This window comes from Microtus ochrogaster, linkage group LG1 (genome assembly GCF_000317375.1).
Source record: "Microtus ochrogaster isolate Prairie Vole_2 linkage group LG1, MicOch1.0, whole genome shotgun sequence".
NCBI classification, from domain to species: domain Eukaryota; kingdom Metazoa; phylum Chordata; class Mammalia; order Rodentia; family Cricetidae; genus Microtus; species Microtus ochrogaster.
In genome coordinates, this window is record NC_022027.1 from 57,995,060 (window position 1) to 58,015,819 (window position 20,760).

Here is a 20,760-nt window from a genome sequence, read left to right on the forward strand (position 1 = left end):
AAAAAAAACAGAAGAAAGAAAGTCTGCTGCTAAGGAGCTGGAGAGTTGATTTGGTAGTTAAGAGCACTGGTGGCTCTCAGAAGATCTGGGTTCAGTTCTTAGCACCCACATGGTGGCTTGCAACCAACTGTAACTCCAGCTCCAGGGGTTTCTGAAGGCACTAGGCACATGCACGATGCACATACATACATACAAGCAAGTAGAAGGGCTGCTGTTGAAGTTGGGATAACACTGCCCAGTGTTGACACAAAAACCAGAATTGTCTTCTTAAAAAGAATAAGAGTTTATGCTGGAGCCATTTTGAGTGACCTTGGTCCAGAGATACAGATTTAAGTTACCCCAAATTCCATATTCTAACATGGAAACAATTTCATAAAGTTATATAATTTTATAGAACGAGGAAGCCATAAATAAAGGAAATTTGAAATATATTGATGGGTACATCAGAGAGGAGGTTTAAAAATACGGGGTCAGTTTTCTATAGGCTTCAGATGTTATACAATGACATTCTTAGCATGTGGGTTTATGGAAACTAGTGGTCTGATAAATTAATAGATTTAAAAAGCTTTCATGTATCACAGGATGGCTATCCATGGGGTTAAAGCTAGCCCGGGTTAAGTTAATTAGCCTCCGGACCCAACAACCTCTGCAGCGAGGTGAAGTTCCAACTCTTCACCTCGCTGCAGCTTTAGTCAGTCCATCAGCCTTGGTAGACAGAGTCTTTCCAGAAATTCTTGTTCACGCTGGAAGGTTTGGAAATTGGCTGCTTCTGAGGTAACCAATGTGAAAGCCCTCTGATGCACACTGTGGGAGCTTTGAGTGCTAGGACCCTGCCCCACTTTGTCCATCAGCATTTTCTGTGGAACCAGGAAGACCCTGGAAGCAGCCATAGCTTCCTGGAAGCTGTTTTCTACTCCAGAATGCCCAGCCCTCAGTCTGTTAAGAAAAGAAGTGACTAGAAGAATATAATCTCCGCTAAGCTTCAACTGATACCTCTAAAACTTGATTTCCTTTGGTCAAGCCCCAAAGTGCTTACTTCCCCAGCCGCAGACCAGCCAGAGAGAAGTTGGAGATGATACGGACCGTACACTTTATTGAGTCTTACAAGATGTTAATATGCAAACACCTTTTAGGACATTGAAAGGGACTACCTTAGCTTCTTAGTGAGTGATGCCATTGTGGACTTGGTTTTCTAGGGATCCTCTGTCCCTCTTTGCTAGTCCTTTTGCAGACTTTATCTAGGATGATGACCCTCAACAGCTCAGAGTGCTAAGAAGCTAGTATTTTTGCCTCCCTCCCCTGCCACCCCAACTTCTGTCCATTGGCCCAGCATCCACTTTCAAATCCAGGCAGGTTCTCGTCAGGTGGCCTGCACCCAATCGACAGCTTTTCTGGAAAGATGCACAACCTACACTTCCTTTGGGAAGAGGCCTGATATGCCAAGCAGGCTCTGGAAACACCAGTTTTAATTGGAACAGAAGCAGGGGAATGTGGCCCAAGCCTTTATTGGGGTTCCCAAGAATAAGTGTGTGAGGTATGAGCTATTGGATAACCTGGGATAATCTCACATCTCAAACTACTGGGGCTCTATGACAGGCTCTGTTGTCCACCTTCTTAGGTTCTAGAGCAAGGATGCCCACTTGGTGTGAGTCTGGACACTCAAGTGTTTAGTCTTCATACCAAAGGTACTCCATTTGCTCTCTGGAATTAGCCAACCTGGGGGCATTGTACGGGTATATCTATGATCAGAGCCCTAAATGTCACATCTAGAACACAGAAAGTAAGAAAATATAGTTAACACTAGCAAGATACATAAAAAGTGAGGTTAGTCATCTAAAGGAATAAGCTAAACTTTTGAGGAAAAAATATTTCAAGATTTTGTACAACAGAAGATGATCAGGGAAGGTGATGATATAGGACAGAGTCCACTGGAGAGGACCAGTAAGGCAGACAGACTCCTTACCTCTTCTTCCTCTGCTCAGCCAGCGGCAAGGCTAAAACCCCCAGACTGGTGACAAAAAGTGAGTTGAGCTGAGTAGAAAGAAAAGATAACAAACATAAACGTCCTGGGGAGCAATTATAAACCCACAGTTGGCTTTTTTTTAAAGCTGAATAAAAGATAAGGTGTGTTCCAGTGGATTATTGTGGCCTGGTGCTGAAGTTCTCGCTCTCAGGGCTCCATATCCAATCTCTCTCACATATTAAGAACGGCAAAGTGAACCCCACCCATGGCTGGTGCATATTCTTCCAGACACTGGTCCATGCTCCTGTTGGTGTCATTTTAACAATGCTCAGGACCAGCTGCCTCATCCTTGGGTGAACACCCAGCTCTCTGCACCTCCCTTTGAACCCCATTAGTGATCACACCTTCTCAGGAAAAAGCCTGTCCCGCCTCCTTTCCAGGAGCAGGTGTAGCATTTTATATAAGCCATGCTCCTTCAGGCACCAAGTCCTGTGCCTTGTAATTGTCTGTGGGCTCTGCCAGGAACATATTCCTTGTTTACAAACTGTTTTCCTGAAGGGGAAACTATCAGCTGATAGTTTCAACCAATCACATCTAGTTAGGGTGTGGCCACCTAGAGCCCAGGTAGAAAAACCTGGGGATGTAGGTGCATGCTCTTTTCATAGTGCCCACTGGACCTATCAGATGTCAGAACTCCCATTCTTATAGTGTAACTTTCCCCTCTTTAAACATTAAAGTATTCCTGTTACTCTCGAGCTAGCCTGGTTATTTATCATACCGATCTAATTCGCGACATTTTCCCATGGGCATTTTCGTTGGGGCCCTTGAGGCTCTCCACTGTGACTGCTTTGGGAACCTCTCCTCTCATCTGCAAGCCAAGTCAAGCTCCTCCTGGTTTTCACATTTGTCCCCTCACCCTTGTGAAAGAACCACTAGAATGGCACAGGCTCAAGCGCTTGCAAAGCTTTCCTACAGATAGGCCCTTACAGACCTGAACCTATCCCTCTTCTGCTGCCACGGACAGGCTTCTCTAAGACAAGGTAGAGACAAACTGGACCCTCTGGTATGTTTATCTTCAGAAGTAGATAGTTCTCCATGTCCAATTCCCTGCCAAAAGCTAGGGTTTCGCCTCAGATCTCAGACTACCTGGTGGGACCCTTAGTATTCATGGCAATGAAAGCTGATGAATTGCTGGCAGCCCTCTGAACAAAATCTGGGGTGTTCAGAGAGGAACTGATGATATCCATCTCCTAGCCAGGATGGAGGAAGGTTAATTAAATAAAGAAGCTGCTTGCCCTGATAGGTTAAAACATAGATGGAAGGAGTAAACAGAGCAGAATGCTGGGAGGAAGAGGAAGTGAGGTCAGACTCGACAGCTCTCCTCTCAGGGGCAGACTCCTCAGAGAGACACGATGCTCCACTCCTGCGGGCAGAGGCGAGAGCTCTGCTCTCTGAGGCACACGCGATGAAGCTCCAACCCAGGATGGACGTAGGCTAGAATCTCCCTGGTAAGCCACCTTGTGGGCTACAGCAGATTATTAGAGATGGGCTAGTCCAGGTGCGAGAGTTAGCCGAGAAAAGGCTAGATATAATGGGCCAAGCGGTGTTTAAAAGAATACAGTGTCCATGTAATTATTTCAGGTAAAGCTAGCCTTGCGGGCGTGGGGTTCTGGGGACACAGCCCCGCCGCTCCCATTACAACACTACACCTAGCCACTCTCTAGGTAGCCTCTTAGCACACAATACCCTCAAATGACACATGGCCCCACCCTCACATGTAGAATACACTGCTGGGCTGGAAAACTCTGGAGATCTGCCCATTAGTACTCAAATACAAATCAAAAGTACATACATGTCATTAGGCCACAATACCAGGTCTTGCTGAAATATCTTACCTATTCTTTCAGGATGTCACTCCTATGTCTGCTGAGTCCACATGCCTGGCTTAAGAGCCTTGGTTTAGTTTTCGGGCAATTTTATGAGGCCACCTTAGCTCCATCTCTGTGTCACATCTCCTGCTGCCTCCTTGTATAAGCACACCATCGCATCTGGGATCCACTGGATAATCTAGGATAATCTCACATCTCAAGATCCTAATTCAATTATGCCTGCAAATACCCTTCACTGAAAGAAACACCCTTCACTGCATACAATAAAGACTGCATGTTCTGGAACTATGACAGTGGAGTTCTAACACTGACACCTACCTCTAGTGTCTGTGCTGCTTTTACCACAGTGTAATTCTCCAGATCCATTTGTTTTCATGCCCCCATAAGACACTTCTACTACTGTGACTTTCACAATTTATTAGATTTGCACAGTTTTTATACTCCTACTTTTCATTCTTTCTCGTTCCTCTGCATTTGACAAGGGATCATTATCTTTCAGCTTGAAGAACAACATGTAATATTTCCCTAATAAAAAATAGGCAGCAACAATTGTTCCCACAATTTCTCTAAAATGTTTTGATTCAACCTTTGCTTTTCAAAGTGTCTATCTGTGTGTCTATGTACGACATATAGATATGTTTCTCACTATGTTGTTCAGGCTGGCTTCAAACTCTTAGGCTCAAGCAATCCTTCTGCCTCAACTTCCTGAGTGTCTGAGAATTGAAAGATGTATCACGGCACCCAAATTGATTTTTTTTTTGGTTGAATTTAGAATTTTAAGTAACCAGTTACTTACATGGTAGTTAATCTTTTTTTTTTTTTTTTTGTCAATGTGACACAAACTAGGGTCTTCTGGGGAAACAAATCCTCTATTGAAAAAAAAGCCTTTATCAAATTGGCCTGTAGGCAAGTCTGTGGGGGCATTTTCTTGATTAATGACTAATGTGGGTGGGTCCAATCCACTGTGGGTGGTGCACCTCTTGGCAGGTGGCCATGGAGATCAAGCCAATAAGCAGCTTTCCACCACAGCCTCTGCTTTAGTTCCCGCCTTGAGTTACAGCCCTGACTTCTTTCAATGATGAACTGTTATTGGGAAGCATAAACCAAATAAACCCGTTCTGCTCAAGTTGCTTTTGGTCAGCATGTTTTTATCACAGCAAAGAAACCAAACTAAGATGCTTACTTTCAGGACTTGGAAGGCTTGTTTTCAGTCTTCAGGTCCAGCCCTTCTTCTGAAGAGTCAGTGTTCATTTTATTGTTTGCACTTTGAAGGCAATAGGCCATTTTCATTTGGCTGCTTCCAGGATCACTTTGTTGCTTCATTTTGTCTTTTTCTGCTTGGTCTTTACAGTTCCCCTTAATTTTTTTTTCAGTGCTGGGAATCTGCATATGGCTTTGCACATACTAGACAAGAACTATACCATTGAACTACAGTCCCAGTTCTTGACTTTTTGAGACAGGGTCTTGTTATGTAGCCTAGGCTGCCTTGAAATGTGATTCTCCTGCTTCAGGCTCCTGAGTGCTAAGATTACAAATATGTACCACCACGTGAGACTCTATATATATAGTGCTTTAAATTTTTTGAGATTTATTTTTATTTCATGTTGTATGGGTGTTTTGCCTGCATGTATGTCTGTGTACCATATGTGTGCAGTGCTGATGGAGGCAAGAAGACAGTGTTGTATGCCCTGGAGCTGGAGTTGTGGACAGTTGTGAGCCACTGTGTGGGTGCTGGGAATTGAACCTAGGTGTTGGCTGATTTTTCTGTCCTGCCATCCAGCTCCCAAATCACAACATGAAGACTTATTGCTAATTATGAAAGCTTGATTTGTATTGTTTCTAACTAGATCTTCTTATAACTTAAATTAACCCATTTATATAATTCACTTTCTGCCTCATGGTTTTATTAGCTCATCTCCGTATTGCCCATCCTGCTTACTCTGGATGTGGCTGGTGACTCAGTCCTTCTTTCCAGCATCCTCTGTACCCCAAAAATCCTGCCTAGCTATTGGCTGTTCAGTTTTTTACTAAACCAATTTGAGTGACACATCTTCACAATGTACAAAATGATTATTCCACAGCACCCAGGTCCTCTGGAAGAGAAGTCAGTGCTCTTAACTGATATCTCTCTGGTTCATATGATGACTTACTTTTAATCTGATAGTTTGATTGTCTCTCTGTGTGGATACAAATGTGTGTTCATGGAGATAAGAGATCAACATTGGGTTTCTTTTTCATTTGTTCTCCATCTTTGTGTTCTTTAACACTTTATTCATTTGTGTACATATGTGTAGGAGCACTTGAATGCCACAACAGACAGGTAGAGACCATAGGACAACTTGCAGGCATCAGTTCTTTCTTTCTGCCATGTAGATTCCAGAGACTTTGCTTGTATCATCAGGTTTGGCAACAAGAGTTCGTATCTGCTATGTTATGTCACCAGCTCCGTCTCTCAAACTCGGAGTTCTCAAATTCTGCTAGACTAGCTAGCTAGGAAGTGTCAGGGGGTCCTCTTGTGTCCTCCTCCCCAGTGTTGGGATTACTAGCATGTGCCACCGCACCCAGCTTTTCCACTAGGGCTCAACTCAGGTCACTTTGTTAACAGCCATCTTCCTGGCACCTCAAGCAGATCAACTTCTAGGACAGCCAGGGCTCCACAGAGAAACTTTGTCTCAAAAAACTACTACTAGCTGGGCGGTGGTGGCGCACGCCTTTAATCCCAGCACTTGGGAGGCAGAGGCAGGTGGATCTTTGTGAGTTCGAGGCCAGCCTGGGCTACAAGAGCTAGTTCCAGGACAGGAACCAAAACCTAAGGAGAAACCCTGTCTTGAAAATTCAAAAAAAAAAAAAAACAAAAAACAAAAAACAAACTACTACTACTTCTATTACTACTACTACTAGGGTCAGGCATGGTAGCAGATGCCTTTAATCTCAACACTCAGGAGGAAGAGGCAAACAGATGCCTGTGAATTCTAGTACAGACTGATCTACATGGCAAGTTCAAGTCAGCCAGAGCTATATATGGAGACCCTGTCTCAACAATAATATTAGTTAGGATAGTAGTACACATTTTTATCCTGTATCACCACCAATTATTAACATTTTACCTAATTTGCTTTACCTCACATATTATGTACAATTGTATTGTTACTCTTTAAACTTCAGAGCCATTTTGACAAAAACCTTTGATCCCAGACATGTCAGCTAAAATATGAAAGGAACAAGTGCATCTCCATTCCCACTGTGACGCAGTCCAGTCATTTATCCACCTTGGATCTGTCATTGATAGAATTTTAGTACATTTTCAGGTTAAAAATTTCCTCGTCTGCTCTGTGTGATTGATCATCTTTTTCTGACCCAGGATCCATTCCAGCATCAATTAATAACCCACTGATGATTCATTAGCTTGAGCTTCCTGGAGTGGAGGGAGTGTGTTCTCTTCTGTCAGATGGCGTATACCTAACCTTCACTCACTCGGGGCTTGAGATTTGAACTTCAGTTCCTGTGAGGGTAGTTCAGTTTCTGTCTCACCCTCGCTTTCAGGGTATAGCTGTCTAATGTACGGAACCTGATCCTCAGCTTCTGTCCCACAATCCTCATAAGACTGTTCCAACTTCACAGCTTCTTGGCCGCTGCTTCCATCACTGAAATTCTCCAGCTGTAAATGCCTGTCTCACCATCAGAGAAACTGTTTCCCAAGCTGTGACCCCAAGGATCCTGCCATCACTGCTTGTTCTAAGGAGGCTTAGTCTGAAACAGCTTCGCTCCCACTGCTGTCTTTCTCTTTAGTTTCAGCCTGGACCCTTTCCTGTTACTTCAGCTTTTAGGTTATTGAAAACGATCCACTCACCATATTGCATATTGGCAGTTTTCTCTGGAGTATTTTTTTTTTTTGGTTTTTTGAGACAGGGTTTCTCTGTGGTTTTGGAGCCTGTCCTGGAACTAGCTCTTGTAGACCAGGCTGGTCTCGAACTCGCAGAGATCTGCCTGCCTCTGCCTCCCAAGTGCTGGGATTAAAGGCGTGTGCCTTCTGGAGTATTTTCTATCTCTGCATTGTTCCTAGAACATTTCTGTGCACTCGTGGAATTTTTTTTTATCTTTACCCCCCACCACCTTTTTTTTTGGCATCTGTAGCTCAGGCTATCCCAATCATTTCTGTTGGGTGTTGTGAATAACCAACATTGATGCCTTGCTATCTGCTGCTTCTATTCACTACTTGATATTCACTATCTTACTTTTGCTTGCTTTGTACTTAATAAACTCACTAATTCAGAGGAAGAGTATCTCATTCTTCATACAGAACAGAATGTCCTACCAGGTAGCATCCAGACGTCATCTATGACTGAGCTTTGTATTCAGTCACTGAAGAAATGCCACATAGGCTCTTAACTTTCTGATCCTTGAATAAGGGTTATGACATAAGAGCTTTCATTTCTCCACCCAGAAACCTTCCCTTCACCAGCTGTCCTGAGGACCGAAGACTTAAAATCACCAATGTAAGGAACTACAAATACTAGTTGTTTGACTTTAGGTCTGTTACTGTTGGTGTCAGGGAAGGACTACATGAGAAAGGCGTTTTTCATGGGATCATGAAACGTGATTGCTTTTATTGTTGTGGGAACCATAGAAGTTAAAGGCATGTGCTACGAGGAGTGCCAGGAACAGGGGTCGTTAGACCCTAGTTGATTCTGTTTCACCATTGCTAATATCCCACTCAGCTTGTGTGCAGTTCAAATCTAAACGGCTATTGACCTCGCCTTTCCCAGACATCTAAGATTGACCTTTGACTGTCCACTAGAAGTGACCACTTGGCTTCTGAAGCGTATCTGACCATGCCTGTTTTTCTTATAGCAGCTCCATTTCAGGAAAAAGCATAGACCCGCTCTGCCAAAGCTCTGAAATACCCTTGACTTTCTCGCCAAACCCAATCCTTGGAAAAGTTCCGCAGCGCCATCTTCTGGTACAGCTTTCCACCTTCACTCCTCACGAGTAGTGTCTGACGTGCTTTTCAAACTTCCCGAGAAGACCTCCCGAGAGACCTTTCCTGGCATCGCCAGGAATAATGGCCTCACCGAGACACCCAAGGCCAGTGTTCTGCCAGTGGTCGTTCGGAGATCGGAGCGTCTGAGACGCAGCAACCTGGGCGGAACTCGCCAGGGGAAGAGGCGGCGCGTGTTGGGTTCTGCCTACCCCTGCCTGGGGAGCGGTCACGTGTGTTCTACCCGGAGGCGGAACCGCTGCTACCGGGACCTAAAGGCTTGCAGATCGGGGGCGCCTGGATACCTTAGCCATGCGCCCCCGGCGCATCGCCTCCGTTAAGCTGGCGTTTCTAGCTGTGCTCTTGGCCGCGCCCTTGACTCTGGCTGAGACCCCATACCGGGTTCGTGTGGATGCAGCCCGCCCGCTGAGGCCTCTGCTGCCCTTTTGGAGGAGCACCGGCTTCTGGTGAGGCCCACCGCACGCTCTTGCCAAGTCTAGGAAAGCCCTTGCTCCGTTCTTTTGGTTTCTCTCATCACACCTTTGGGCTCGCTGCCCATCATTCCTGGACACTCAGGAGTGAAGATCAAATTCCTTTAGGGTGTGGCATGGGTTTTCTACTTTAGTGGCTCTCCCAAGTGCCACAGCCTCCCTAAATGCCCCCCACCCTAACCCCCGGGATCAAGAGCATGGTACTCAAGCTATAGGCTCATAATTAGTACTTCGGCAGAACCAAGGGCTCTCCCAAAGTACCAAGACCTGAGCTCGAGTGTTGGGCCAGACCTGGTTTCTCAATGCCTCCAAGTCTCTCTAGGAATTTGCAGATCCTCTTCTATGGCAGGCAGATGTCCTATTAGAATGTGATACTGTGTCTTGTTGAAGCTCCCCGACACCCCCCACCCCAAGACAAGACTGTAGAACATTTCTGGTGAAAGGGCTACTTTATCATACAATGTGGAGACACACACTGCTCCTCTGCAAGGGCCTGTCAGTCAGGTATTAAATGTGTAGAACCTGGTCTGCTGTAAGCCCCTGCTTAGGACAAACACTTCACTTCTTTGTCCTGTCCCCAGCCCCCCACTGCCTCATGACCAGGCTGACCGGTTCGACCTTAGTTGGGACCAGCAACTGAACCTTGCCTACATCGGTGCTGTGCCTCACAGTGGCATCGAGCAGGTCCGGATACACTGGCTGCTGGATCTCATTACAGCCAGGTGGGTGATGCTGAGGTGGGTGCCCTGGGAGTTGCTGGTCAGAGCTTGTCTTACAGAAATGCTGAGCCCAGACAGCTGTGGAGCACAGTGCTGGACTGTGGGTAGGGCACTGTCGGGGCTGGGACTGTACTTCCTGTTAGAGCATCCTGTTGGGCAGAAGAGGAGGGGAAGATCTGCTTGGCTATGCCAAAGGTAGCCCTTGGATGGAGCACAGATGGTTTCCGTCTGAGGATTTCTTAGAGGTACAGAATGGGGTTGGTGTCTCTACTGTGCCTGACTTTGTACCATACATGGGCCACGTTGTGGTCACCAGTATAAGCTGTATAGAGACATCATGCCTGAAGGTCAGGTGTCACATCATCTTAGACCGTGACACTGGACCATCTGCTCTGGAGCAGGTGACTGCCTTCTCAAGGGCCCAATCAAGATGATCACTAGGCATTAGAAGGCCTTTCGGCCATGTGTTCAGCTCATATCTGATACCTGGTGGTGCAGGGGGAGGGAATGTGTCCTTTTGGCATCTTAGAGACCGCATAATTTGCAGGACCCTGTTTCAGATAAGATGGTAACACAGACTATTGTTAAACTGGGCACTGCTTTGGCTGAGGGATCATGTGTGTGGGTGTAACCACCAGGGGGCAGCAATGGTCTCAGATGTAGTGTGGCTCAATTACTGAATGTTTGGAATTCTTGAATGTGTTAAGGACACGCACTTTCCTTTCTTAGTTGGAGTTCCCTGACTTTTCCAGGTTAGAGGTGATCCAAGGTATATCTCTCTAATGACTCCAGTCTTCATAGCACTCCTACCAAGGAGGTCAGTACTGGCTTGTGGACATGGGTCTCGGTCCTGCTAAAAAGCAGAGTCAGCAGCCGCCAGCTCCTCATGGCGGGCTCGTGCAGCCTCCACGGCACTGTGTACACTGGGGAACAGGAGCTCATCCTCAGCTCCCTGGTCTTCCCCAAGGAAGCCCCCTTTCTTCAACATGTCCCTCACTGAGGGACTGCAGCAAGCCAGAAGCAGGGTGATGTCCAGGGCCCTGTAGTCTCTGTGCAGGTCCTTCAGTGTGGCCATGCCAGCCACATCCAGGAACAGCAGTGGTGCACAGTCAATGACCACTGTGTGGAAACCGAATGCCAGGGGTACCACCAGCCCGGTCCCGCTGCTTACTGAACCCATATCCTTGCCATCAGCAAGACTGCTGTCACTGACACCCACCTCTGGACCCTTTTTCTTCCTGGAGGCTGAGTGCCCTGCATCCAGCCCTGTGAGACTGTAGAGTGACCGCAAGAAGAAATCCTTGTTGGCATAGTAGAGTGGGCCTGTGAAACGGAACACTCGCACCTCAGGTGGGGGCAGGAGGCCCTCAAACTCGGCAGCATCCTCATAGAAGGTTGAGTCTCCAATTCGAGCAAGAAGGGCAGCCCGTGGACGCTGTGTGCGGCCCACCAGGCTGAGCAGTGAGAAGAACACCCCAGCTAGAAGTCCAGCCTCGGTGCTGACGAGCACACAGGTGGCTGCAGTAGCCACCCAGACCAGTGCATCAGCAGGGCTTAGCCGCCAAAGCTGTGGGAGGTCCTTAACCTTGCGCAGCGCCCCACGCAGGCTGACAACAATGATACAAGCCAGCACACACCGCTGCAAATCATGAAACAGTGGAGCCAGCACCAGCAGCACCAGCAACACCACAGCAGCACTGACCACACTGGACAGCTGGGTCTGGCAGCCAATGGCTGTCTTCACCAGGGTTTTGGACAGAGCAGCACTGGTGGCAAAACAATGGAAGAAGGCAGGCAGCACATTGCAGCAGCCCACGGCTAGAAGCTCTTGGTTGGCGTGAACAGTGTAGCCATGACTACGAGCAAACATCTCTGCCAATGAGATGGAGAAGGCTGAGCCCACAAGGGCTAGGGACACAGCATCCAGGGCCACACGCCACATTATCTTAGGGTCTGGTACCTGTGGGGCTACAAAACCAGTGGGAATGTTGCCGGCCACACTCGAGCCAAACCGTGAGTGGAGCTGTCCAAAGTAGGATACAAGTGTGGCCACCACAATGACTAGCAGCTCTGTGGGTACCGGCACTTTCAGACGGTGTCGGTAGCGGTCTGAGAGCTCCTTAGCTGCTATCAGCACTCCCAGGCACACGGCACTGGTGACCATGTCACATATATTGGCCTGTCCCACACTCTGCAGCAAGCTGAGCCATGTGCGGATCACCATGCCTAGGCCCTGGTGCCGAGGGATCCGCACACCCAGCAGGTGTTTAGCCTGAGAGGTCAAGATGGTCACAGAGGCTCCCATAGCAAAACCGTCGAGCAGTGGTTGTGAGAGGTAGGTAGACACGAAGCCCAGCCGGAGGACACCCATGAGGACCTGTAGATGGAGTACAGTCAGTTTGGTAGGTCATGAGGCAGGAGCCAGCATCGGTATAACACAGGGTAGGGATTACAGCACAGAGCCTGGCATCTTCCCTTGCTTACTCTCCTGAGTGGGCTCCTGCTGTTTCCACATGCACAGTGGGCCAGAAGATACAGGAAGAGAACACATACATGTTGCAGTTGGCTGTGGATGTTCACTTCTCATACTCTCACACATGCAGAAATTGGTTTTGTTTCAGAATCAGGGCTGTAGGCAGACCCTTCCCCTGTGCCTTGTATGCAACACACAGCTCCTTCCACCCAGCTCCCTTCTGGGCAGCCATGGAACAGACAGGAGGAATAGAGAAGACAGGATCAGCAGAAAAGAGCTAGGTGGGGAGCCAGGGGAATGCATCTCAATTCTTAGGTCCTGTTTGTGTCAGGAAGCCAAAGGTGGACATTGGGGCTGTAATCTAGCTTTTCTGAGCCATGACCACATTTGGCCCAGTGGCTCCACTCAGACTACAGCTGGCCAGTCCAACCCTACATATCTCTCCATTCTGTGACTTAAGTCCCTCTGGTACCTAGGCCTGGGCTCCACCTCTCCTCTTACTGTGCTGTTTTCTCTCTGAGCCTGAAGGATTCTTCTGTTTCTAGACTTTTCCTGATGGTAGTGACAAGCACCTGTAGGTGCTCTAAGAAGCCGAGACAGCCGGCCTGCTTGCTATGCAGCTAACTCCTTACCTGATAAAGGCCAGTCACCAGAGTGAGGGCAGTGGCGATTCGAATGGCGTAGCAGTCCCGTCCACAGTCCTGTAGCCCAAGCACCAGTGTTGTGGTTGCGTTGTTGAGTGTGCTGCCATTATTTCTAGGCCCCAGAGAATCCTGGGAGGGGTCAAAACCAGCCAACTGGAGTTCTCGGTCTACCACCTGACCCACCATGAGGCACAACAGGCTAAAGATGCCCACATTAACATGGCGTGAGGTGCCCATGAGGAAGTAGATAAGGTTGGCAAAGAAGGAGGTATAGAGGCTATAGATGGGCTGCAGCCCAGCCAGCAGTGAGTAGGCTATGGCTTGTGGCACCAGGATAATGCCAATGACCAACCCAGACATAACATCACCTGCCAGGTACTCTTTAGGGCGGTACTGACGCAGCCAGTGCAGGACAGGAAACAGATTCTGCACCAGAGCCTGAGCACATGGTATACTGCAGGTGCAGCTCTGCTTCAACCTGGCCTTCAGTGTTTCCAGCAAACCCTGGGACACAGGAGGCTGTCGTCGGATCAGCACCAGTGTCCCACCCTTCTCTTGGGGCTCGGGAGAAGCATCCATCCTGTCCCACCACGCTCTTTGGCCAACCTGCGAGGGAGAATGGGGAGAATGGGCATGGTTAGGAGTCTAAGCTCTTGGAGTCCAGGAGCCAGCTTCACAGAGCGTATTTGTCCACCCAAACACAGACATCAGACATCAGAGGTTGTGCTTCTGTTAAGCACTTGTTCTTCTGTGTGGATGGGTGTAAGGCCTTGAGCTCCAAAAGTTAGTTTTATGACAAGAGTGTTTCAGGGAGTCATTCTACCCAGCCTCAGCCCCAGCTGTGCTCTGTGGTCCACCTAATTCAGCCTCTATATGAAGTCCACCTAGAGGGTTCTGGAGGTCACCCACTGAGACGAGGGCTGGACTAGGCCCACAGACACCCAAGCCAGTGACAATGGAGGCAGATGCACGCTTGACTGAGCTTGAGCTCTAAGCCACTTCCCATCCATCTGATCTGGCAAGGGGCTTTGCCAGCCACCCCATTTCCACAGGAGTTCTCCTGTGAACACCATGGGCCTGGAGGTTGGCAGAAAGCCTTGTATATTTTGTGTGCTAGGGCCCCTGGTCTATGACACCCTTCCCCGTGAATTTAGAGGGTATTTCACCAGTCACCAGTGTATTCTGAAACAGTGTGCCCCTAACTCCGAGTGCGGAGCCTCTGAGAAGAGGTTCAACTCTACTAAACAAACACACTGCTCCACAGATGTCCACCTTTGGCCTAGCTGTCCTAGCCCCTTCTGACCTTGCCTTAGTACTGAAGAGTTCTCAGGCCATACTGACCACATGTTGGTCTTGGGTCATGTTTACTGGTTCCAAAGTACTTGTTTGTAATATTAATCAAACACTCCCTGTTCTCTTGGAACTCAGGACACGGTGGTGGCTATTGGAGCCCATTGTGCCTGACCTGAGTACTAGGGCAGCAGCTTCGTTGCTAGGGTGGTGGTCTATCAGGCGTCCTAGCTCTTGAGGAATATTACAAAAACAGTGATACACAAGAGCCACTGAGCACTCTGAATCTCACCCCAAGTCTTTAGGGGCTCATGTTTATGGAGGAAGGTTTGTAAGTACCACCTTCCTTGTATCTGAGCAATCCCCAGAGAAATGGCAGTCTAGGTTCCTGTCTCTGCCCAGTAAACCACATCTTTTGGGGCCTGTTGTATGGGTACAACAGTTCTTACCTGGGACACTTGGCCGACTCTGTAGGCTTTGCAATATTCAGGGGCTGCAGTGGGCTGAACCTTCAATCACTCTGGCTTCTGATAGCAGGCGGAGAACAACGTTGGCAGGCACCTCTGAGACTGACCTGTGGGGATACTCTGCTGGGCTTGCTGTTAAATTATTTACCCCTCAAATAGCTGAGTCATGGGTTTCCCCCGTCAAATGAGTGTTACCTGAGCGTCTAATCCGGTGAGCTAATTCGGCAAGTTGTACTATAATCAGAGGCTCACAAATAATTATGGTTATGTGGGCTTCTGATAATCTCCCCTTTGCAGAGGGGTGGGTGCTCCAGGTGCAACAGCTTCTGTCTTGTTAAGAGGGAGAGGAGGTGGGGACAGGAGCAGTGAGGCAGAATGTTTGAGTGTGAGGCCCCAGAGGAGCTGAGTTGAAACGCTTCAGCTATGAGGTTATGGGGTCATGTACAGCTGACTCCACCTACCCAGATACTGGTTATCTTCTCTCCACCTTCATGGAGCGTGTTCTAGCTGGGGCAAGCTAAAGCTCAGAATCTGTTCCGTGTCCCTGTGTGCAGCTACTGCTGTGTGTGTACACACTTGTGTGAATGAACACATGCCTGTGTTGTGCACAGCCCAAGGACTGCCAACATCAAGTTAGGTGTGTTCTTCCCTTTGCAACAGGGATCCTGGATTGGCCTCAGTTCTTGCCACCCTTGACCACCTGTGATCATTGTGAGGTACTTGGCCCCCATGTACCTCTGTAGGATGTGGGATTTGCCTTGTAAGGATAGCCTAGAGATAAATGGTCCCTTAACGTAAGCATAACTAATCAGTGTCCTCAGACTTGAGATATGCCTCCAAGTTCTTTCTGTAAGACTGGTCAGAACCTCAGATCCACATCTTGTAGTGAGCAATGAGTCTCTCACATGTGCTTGAGAGTAAGTAGTTTTGTGTAACAGGCCTTGATCTCTTCTGTGAGCTGCTGTATTCTGGGTACCCTCTCATCTCTGGAGATAGCACCCTTCATTATGGCTGGAAGGCCCAGCTAGGCTGGTCTGCAGTCTTCATAAGCCCAAGCACAGTGGGCAGTTTGCTTTGGGACTGGGCGAAGTGAAGCCAAATACTTTGCTCCTCTTATCCCCAAGGGTCTTGAAAAGGGGCTTGGGATCAACAGTTGTCTTGGAGAACCAGCTAGGACCCTGAGACTCTATTTCTCCAGGTCAGGAGATAATAAGAATTCGGAATCCCATCCAGTTCACAGGTTGGACACTCCTTTGGGACATCTGTAAGCCTTGTCCAGTTCCTGGCAGCCATGGGCCTGGCCGACGCCTTCCTTGTGGGTAAAATAAAAATGGGATGTGGGTGGAATGGGCAGAGTGGGAAGCCTGACTGTGAGACTAGGCAGGGCTGGATGCTCTGTGGGTTAAGTATTCCTCCACCTTTGCTCTCACGCTCCTCACCTGGATTCTGTCCTGTCTCTCCAAGTAGGTCTGCTGTTCCTGGAAGGAGCTATTAGGGCCCCAGGGTCCCTACCTTTGTAGGACTAGACCTCCCTTTTCCCTTACAACAAGCCCTGAGCCACTGTTTGCACAGTAGTTGGGAACTGTGGTTTACAGAAGCAGTTAGTTATCCAGTGGGTGTGGTGGGGCTAGTCAGAGCAGCTCCTCTTTTGTCAGATAAATGCTCCTCTAGTGGTGGTGGGGATAGCTACTGAGGGTGCCATAAAGTGATAACCTCCCTAGTTACCCACAGAGGAGCCGCTGGGGAATGTGCTGTTGCTACACATCTTTGAGAAGGGCACAGCTGAAGTTGTGGAATGGATACACCTGTAAACACAGAGGTTCTGGGTTGAAGGAGAGTGTGAGAATATTCACCTTCCCTTCGAAGCAAAGAAAACAGTATAGGAATGGTCCCTCTCATCTCCACCGCTCTGGGTGGGAGGGATTGGGCCTTACATCACACACCCCCCCCATCCTCCACCTCCACCGCCCCCCCCCCCTCGCCAGTGTCCACAGCCAGTTGAAATGTAGATGAAGTCATGTCTTCCATGCCTTGCCATGAGTCCTTTCCCCCACTTATTCTTTGCCTCTACAGCTCTGTGCACTCAGGGTGGTGCTGCAATGAGGCACCGGGGGACCAAGCCCACTGGCCTATCCCAACGTGCCCTTTGAGCCTCAGGCTTCTTGGCTTGCTGCTGGACACATATAGGACAGCGGTCTGTTTGGTCCTATGCGGCTCAGTGATTTCCTTCTTTTATCTCTAAGTCCACCATTTAAATCTTGAATACATTTTATTTGGGAAGAAAACATTGTACCCTGTCCCAACAGTAGAAAATAATGTCCAAACAGGCTCCAGGACCACATCAGAATTTCTTCCACCAAACTCGACCAAGAGCACACCTTCCTGGGGGCTTCAGCAGGTTTTCCCAAGAAATACCGAGCGTTTCCGCTCTGCACGCACCACCCCCAGCCCGCTTGGCATCCTTCATAGTCGGCATCCAGAGACCGCGTTCTTTTCGCAGCCCTGGCCCTCCCAAGCCTGCTACGTGCACCGGCCTTGGTGCTGCCGGGTACTGCTGCACTCCTCTGCAGGAGCGTTCCGCCTCCCCGCCAGCTCAGGTTCCCCCACGCTCACCCAGGCACTCACCAGCCGCTGTGGCCTCATCCTCCAAGCGCCTGCGCTACGCCTCTAGCGGGAGGCCTAGAGCAGTGCGGCCGCTGCGGGCTAGCGTGAAAGGGCCCTTGTGTGGCCTTGCTAGTGTGGCTGCACCTTTTCCTGCCCAGCACAGCTGGGCTATGGCACAGATCGCTCTGCAGGGGATGGAGATTTCCCTACACTTCACCTCACTGACTTGCCCCCTCCCCAATTTAGGATTCTTTAACACCACCACCCTTCAGCAGAAAGGAACTAATTCACAGTGAGAACAAAGGACTGTTCCCTGGGTTTCTTGGGCATGGGAGGCCCCTGGAGGTAGCCGGATGGTCTGGCATCACTGTGGAGACTGACGCGCGCGCACGTGTGTGTGTGTGTGTGTGTGTGTGTGTGTGTGTGTGTGTGTGTGTGCGCCAGGCAGACAGTGTGGGTTGCAATCCATACGGGGTTGCAGTCTTGGGACATCTCTGATGTGAGATACTGGCCCAGAAAAAGGCCTGTTGCTGAGGCCTGCTCCCATGAAGTGTGTACTATGCCTGGTTTGTAAAGACAGGGAACTGCTGATAGCTTCTGACTGACCCCAACAACTTGGGACTTTGGAACATGCGTTTAATCTTTATCCAAGTGCTTGTTAGGTTTTATTTATTTGCAACTGTTTTTGACCATTGGGTGGAAAGGGAAAGAGCCAAGCAGGTCTGTTTTGTAGCTGTAGGCAGAGGTTCCAGTCCAAAAGCACAGAGGGCAGGCAGGGAGAAGCAGGCCCTGAACTTGGCCAATGTGACCATGTGCAGTGATGGACTGATATGCTTAGAATTGCTGGTTCTTGTAGAGGTGGTTCTACCACCCACAGTGCAGACTGTCTCTGACCTACCATCCCACTCAGACAAACCCATGAGCTGTCTTACACAACTTCTGGGGCAACTGTCTTCAGCACACCCTAAGAACCTGGCAGGACTGACGCTTTGTACTTGTTGGCTTGTACCTTCTAGCTACCTCAGCTGCAGATTCATCCCTTCCTCAGAATTGTAAGCCAGAGACAGCCCCAAGCATCAGTGTCCTGAAATTCATGCAATTGTGCTGCACATTGCCCACAGCTCACCTCAGATCTGACAGTAGACACTGCTCAGTCTACACACTGTCCTGTCATTTTCTGCTGCATGCCCATTGACGTCTCCTGCTTTCATCTCAATTAACCCTACAGGATCTTTCCAGAACCTCGTGGCTTTGCTCTGATCATGACCTTACATGTCTCCTGTTTTGCTCAGAATCATGTGGCCTGAGTCGTGTCCCATCTTCATGTGGTCACAAGCTTCCATGTAACCCCATTCCCAGATCTGTACCTTTATTCTGCTCCAGGCAAGCGAGGTACCTTTCTACTGCTTGACTACTGTTAATTTGCTCCTACTTAAGGGTCTTTGTACTCGCTTGTTCCCCAGATATTCTCATCACTGGCTCAAGCCACCGCTTGGCAGATCTTTGATGTTACCTTTTTAGAGTGGTTTCCTCTCCCTGATCATCTTCCCCTTCACTCTGATATATCCCTTTTGCCAACCTTGTGATATTTTAATATGGGTCCAGGCAGTTGTCTGATGGCTCTTCCTCTCAGAAACGGAGCCCTATGAGAAGAGGCCCAGTATGGGACTGAGGAAGCCCTCCACCTTCTTTTCTTGTCCATCCATGTTGTAAGGGACTGTGGGGCTAAGTTTGGAGCTTTGGTCTCTGAGAGTGTGCAGAATGGGAGTGGTGCCTACCAATTTCTGCTCGTCTGCTGCTCTGTCCCCTGTTCCCGTATCAGCTGTCTTTAAGATGCCTCTTCACTTCTCTGCCCAATCCCTGTTTTACACCTTTCCTGTACAACTTGTCTGTCCCTTGCACCTCAGTGTGGTGACTGATCTGAGCCCTACCTGAATCTCTTGAAGGTTTCACGCACACACACACACCTGTTCACATTCCATTGTGAGTGAAAGAAGCTTCCATAGCCCCAACTTTTCAGTGTCTTTTTTAAATAAAAGACTTATTTATTCTATATATAGTGTTCTGTCTGAATGTATGCTTGCAGGCCAGAAAAGAGCACCAGATCTCATTACAGATGGATGAGCCACCATGTGGTTGCTGGGAACTGAACTCAGGACCTTTGGAAGAGCAGGCAGTGCTCTTAACCGCTGAACCATCTCTCCAACCCTGTTTTCAGTGTCTTTAAGGCTTAGTGTGGGGTTCTGTGTGCACACACTTGTACATAGTGTGTGCAAACTTGTACACACTGTGGTAGACTTTCACAGTGCTGGTCTTTTCCAAAGGGAAGGCCCACCTGAAAGCCTGGATCTTCCTGGGAACTTGGGACACCCACATGCTTAAATGTGGCCCTAGTTCCCACCTAGAGTGTGGAGAAATACTGCTGCTCTCCAGGACTGACCTTCTCTCCACAGGAAGTCATCTACACAGGGGCTGATATACAACTTCACCCACTTAGATGCTTTCCTCGACCTCCTCATGGAGAACCAGCTCCTCCCTGGTGAGTAGCCACCCTGTTTTTCCCACAGTCTGTCATTCTGTGTCCTGGTGGGTGGTGGTATCTCAGCACTGACTGAGGTGCTGATGAGGTATAGCCCAGCTGGGCTTGGTGTGTTGGATAGTGGGGCAGCTACCCTGTGTGTTTCAGGATTTGAGCTGATGGGCAGTCCTTCTGGGTACTTCACGGACTTTGAGGACAAGCAGCAGGTGTTTGAATGGAAGGACTTGGTTTCTCTCTTGGCCAGGAGATATATTGGTGCATAGAAGGGGAAAATCCTGGGGGGCTGCGGTGGGCTGTCCTGGGAGGTCCTCCTTCCTGATCACCCAGACCATTTCAAGGTCTTTTCTGCCACAGACATTCCTATACCCCAGCCAGAGATGGCTGATGGGTGAGGGATTCACCTGATGGGGGTGGGGTACTTACCTGGAACCAGATAACCCCTATCAAGTGGAACCCCACCCATGGGGCCCAATACCTAGGAGACACCAGGTAGGTTCTATCCCCAGACCTGAGGGTAGAGCATCCAGCGTGTAACAGCAGAGACACTCTGCAGGTAGGTATGGACTGACACATGTTTCCAAGTGGAACTTCGAGACTTGGAATGAACCAGACCACCACGACTTCGACAATGTGTCCATGACCGCACAAGGTGGGCAGCGTTTTTCCAGGTCCTGTTGGGTGGGCTGCATGAAAGGGAAGCACG

General features: G+C 48.8%; 1 protein-coding gene across 1 annotated transcript; it reads right to left on the bottom strand.

Moving 5' to 3' along the window:
* Window positions 1-9,979: 9,979 nt before the first annotated feature.
* On the bottom strand, window positions 9,980-15,313 carry Slc26a1 (solute carrier family 26 member 1). The gene is made up of 4 exons (XM_005359673.2): window positions 15,110-15,313; window positions 14,897-15,021; window positions 13,146-13,763; window positions 9,980-12,417 (listed from the first exon to the last, which is right to left on the bottom strand). Exons 3-4 carry the CDS (start codon window positions 13,734-13,736, stop codon window positions 10,894-10,896), a joined length of 2,115 nt encoding a protein of 704 aa, XP_005359730.1. The 5' UTR covers window positions 13,737-13,763; window positions 14,897-15,021; window positions 15,110-15,313; the 3' UTR covers window positions 9,980-10,893.
* Between the last annotated feature and the right edge of the window lie 5,447 nt (window positions 15,314-20,760).

Bases quoted from the DNA above. Each gene is read 5' to 3' on its own strand.
- Slc26a1 (XM_005359673.2), bottom strand. From the start codon at position 13,736: ATGGATGCTTCTCCCGAGCCCCAAGAGAAGGGTGGGACACTGGTGCTG. The intron at 12,418-13,145 runs GTAAGGAGTTAG...CTCCATCTACAG, and splicing joins TGGTGACTGGCCTTTATCAG to GTCCTCATGGGTGTCCTCCG.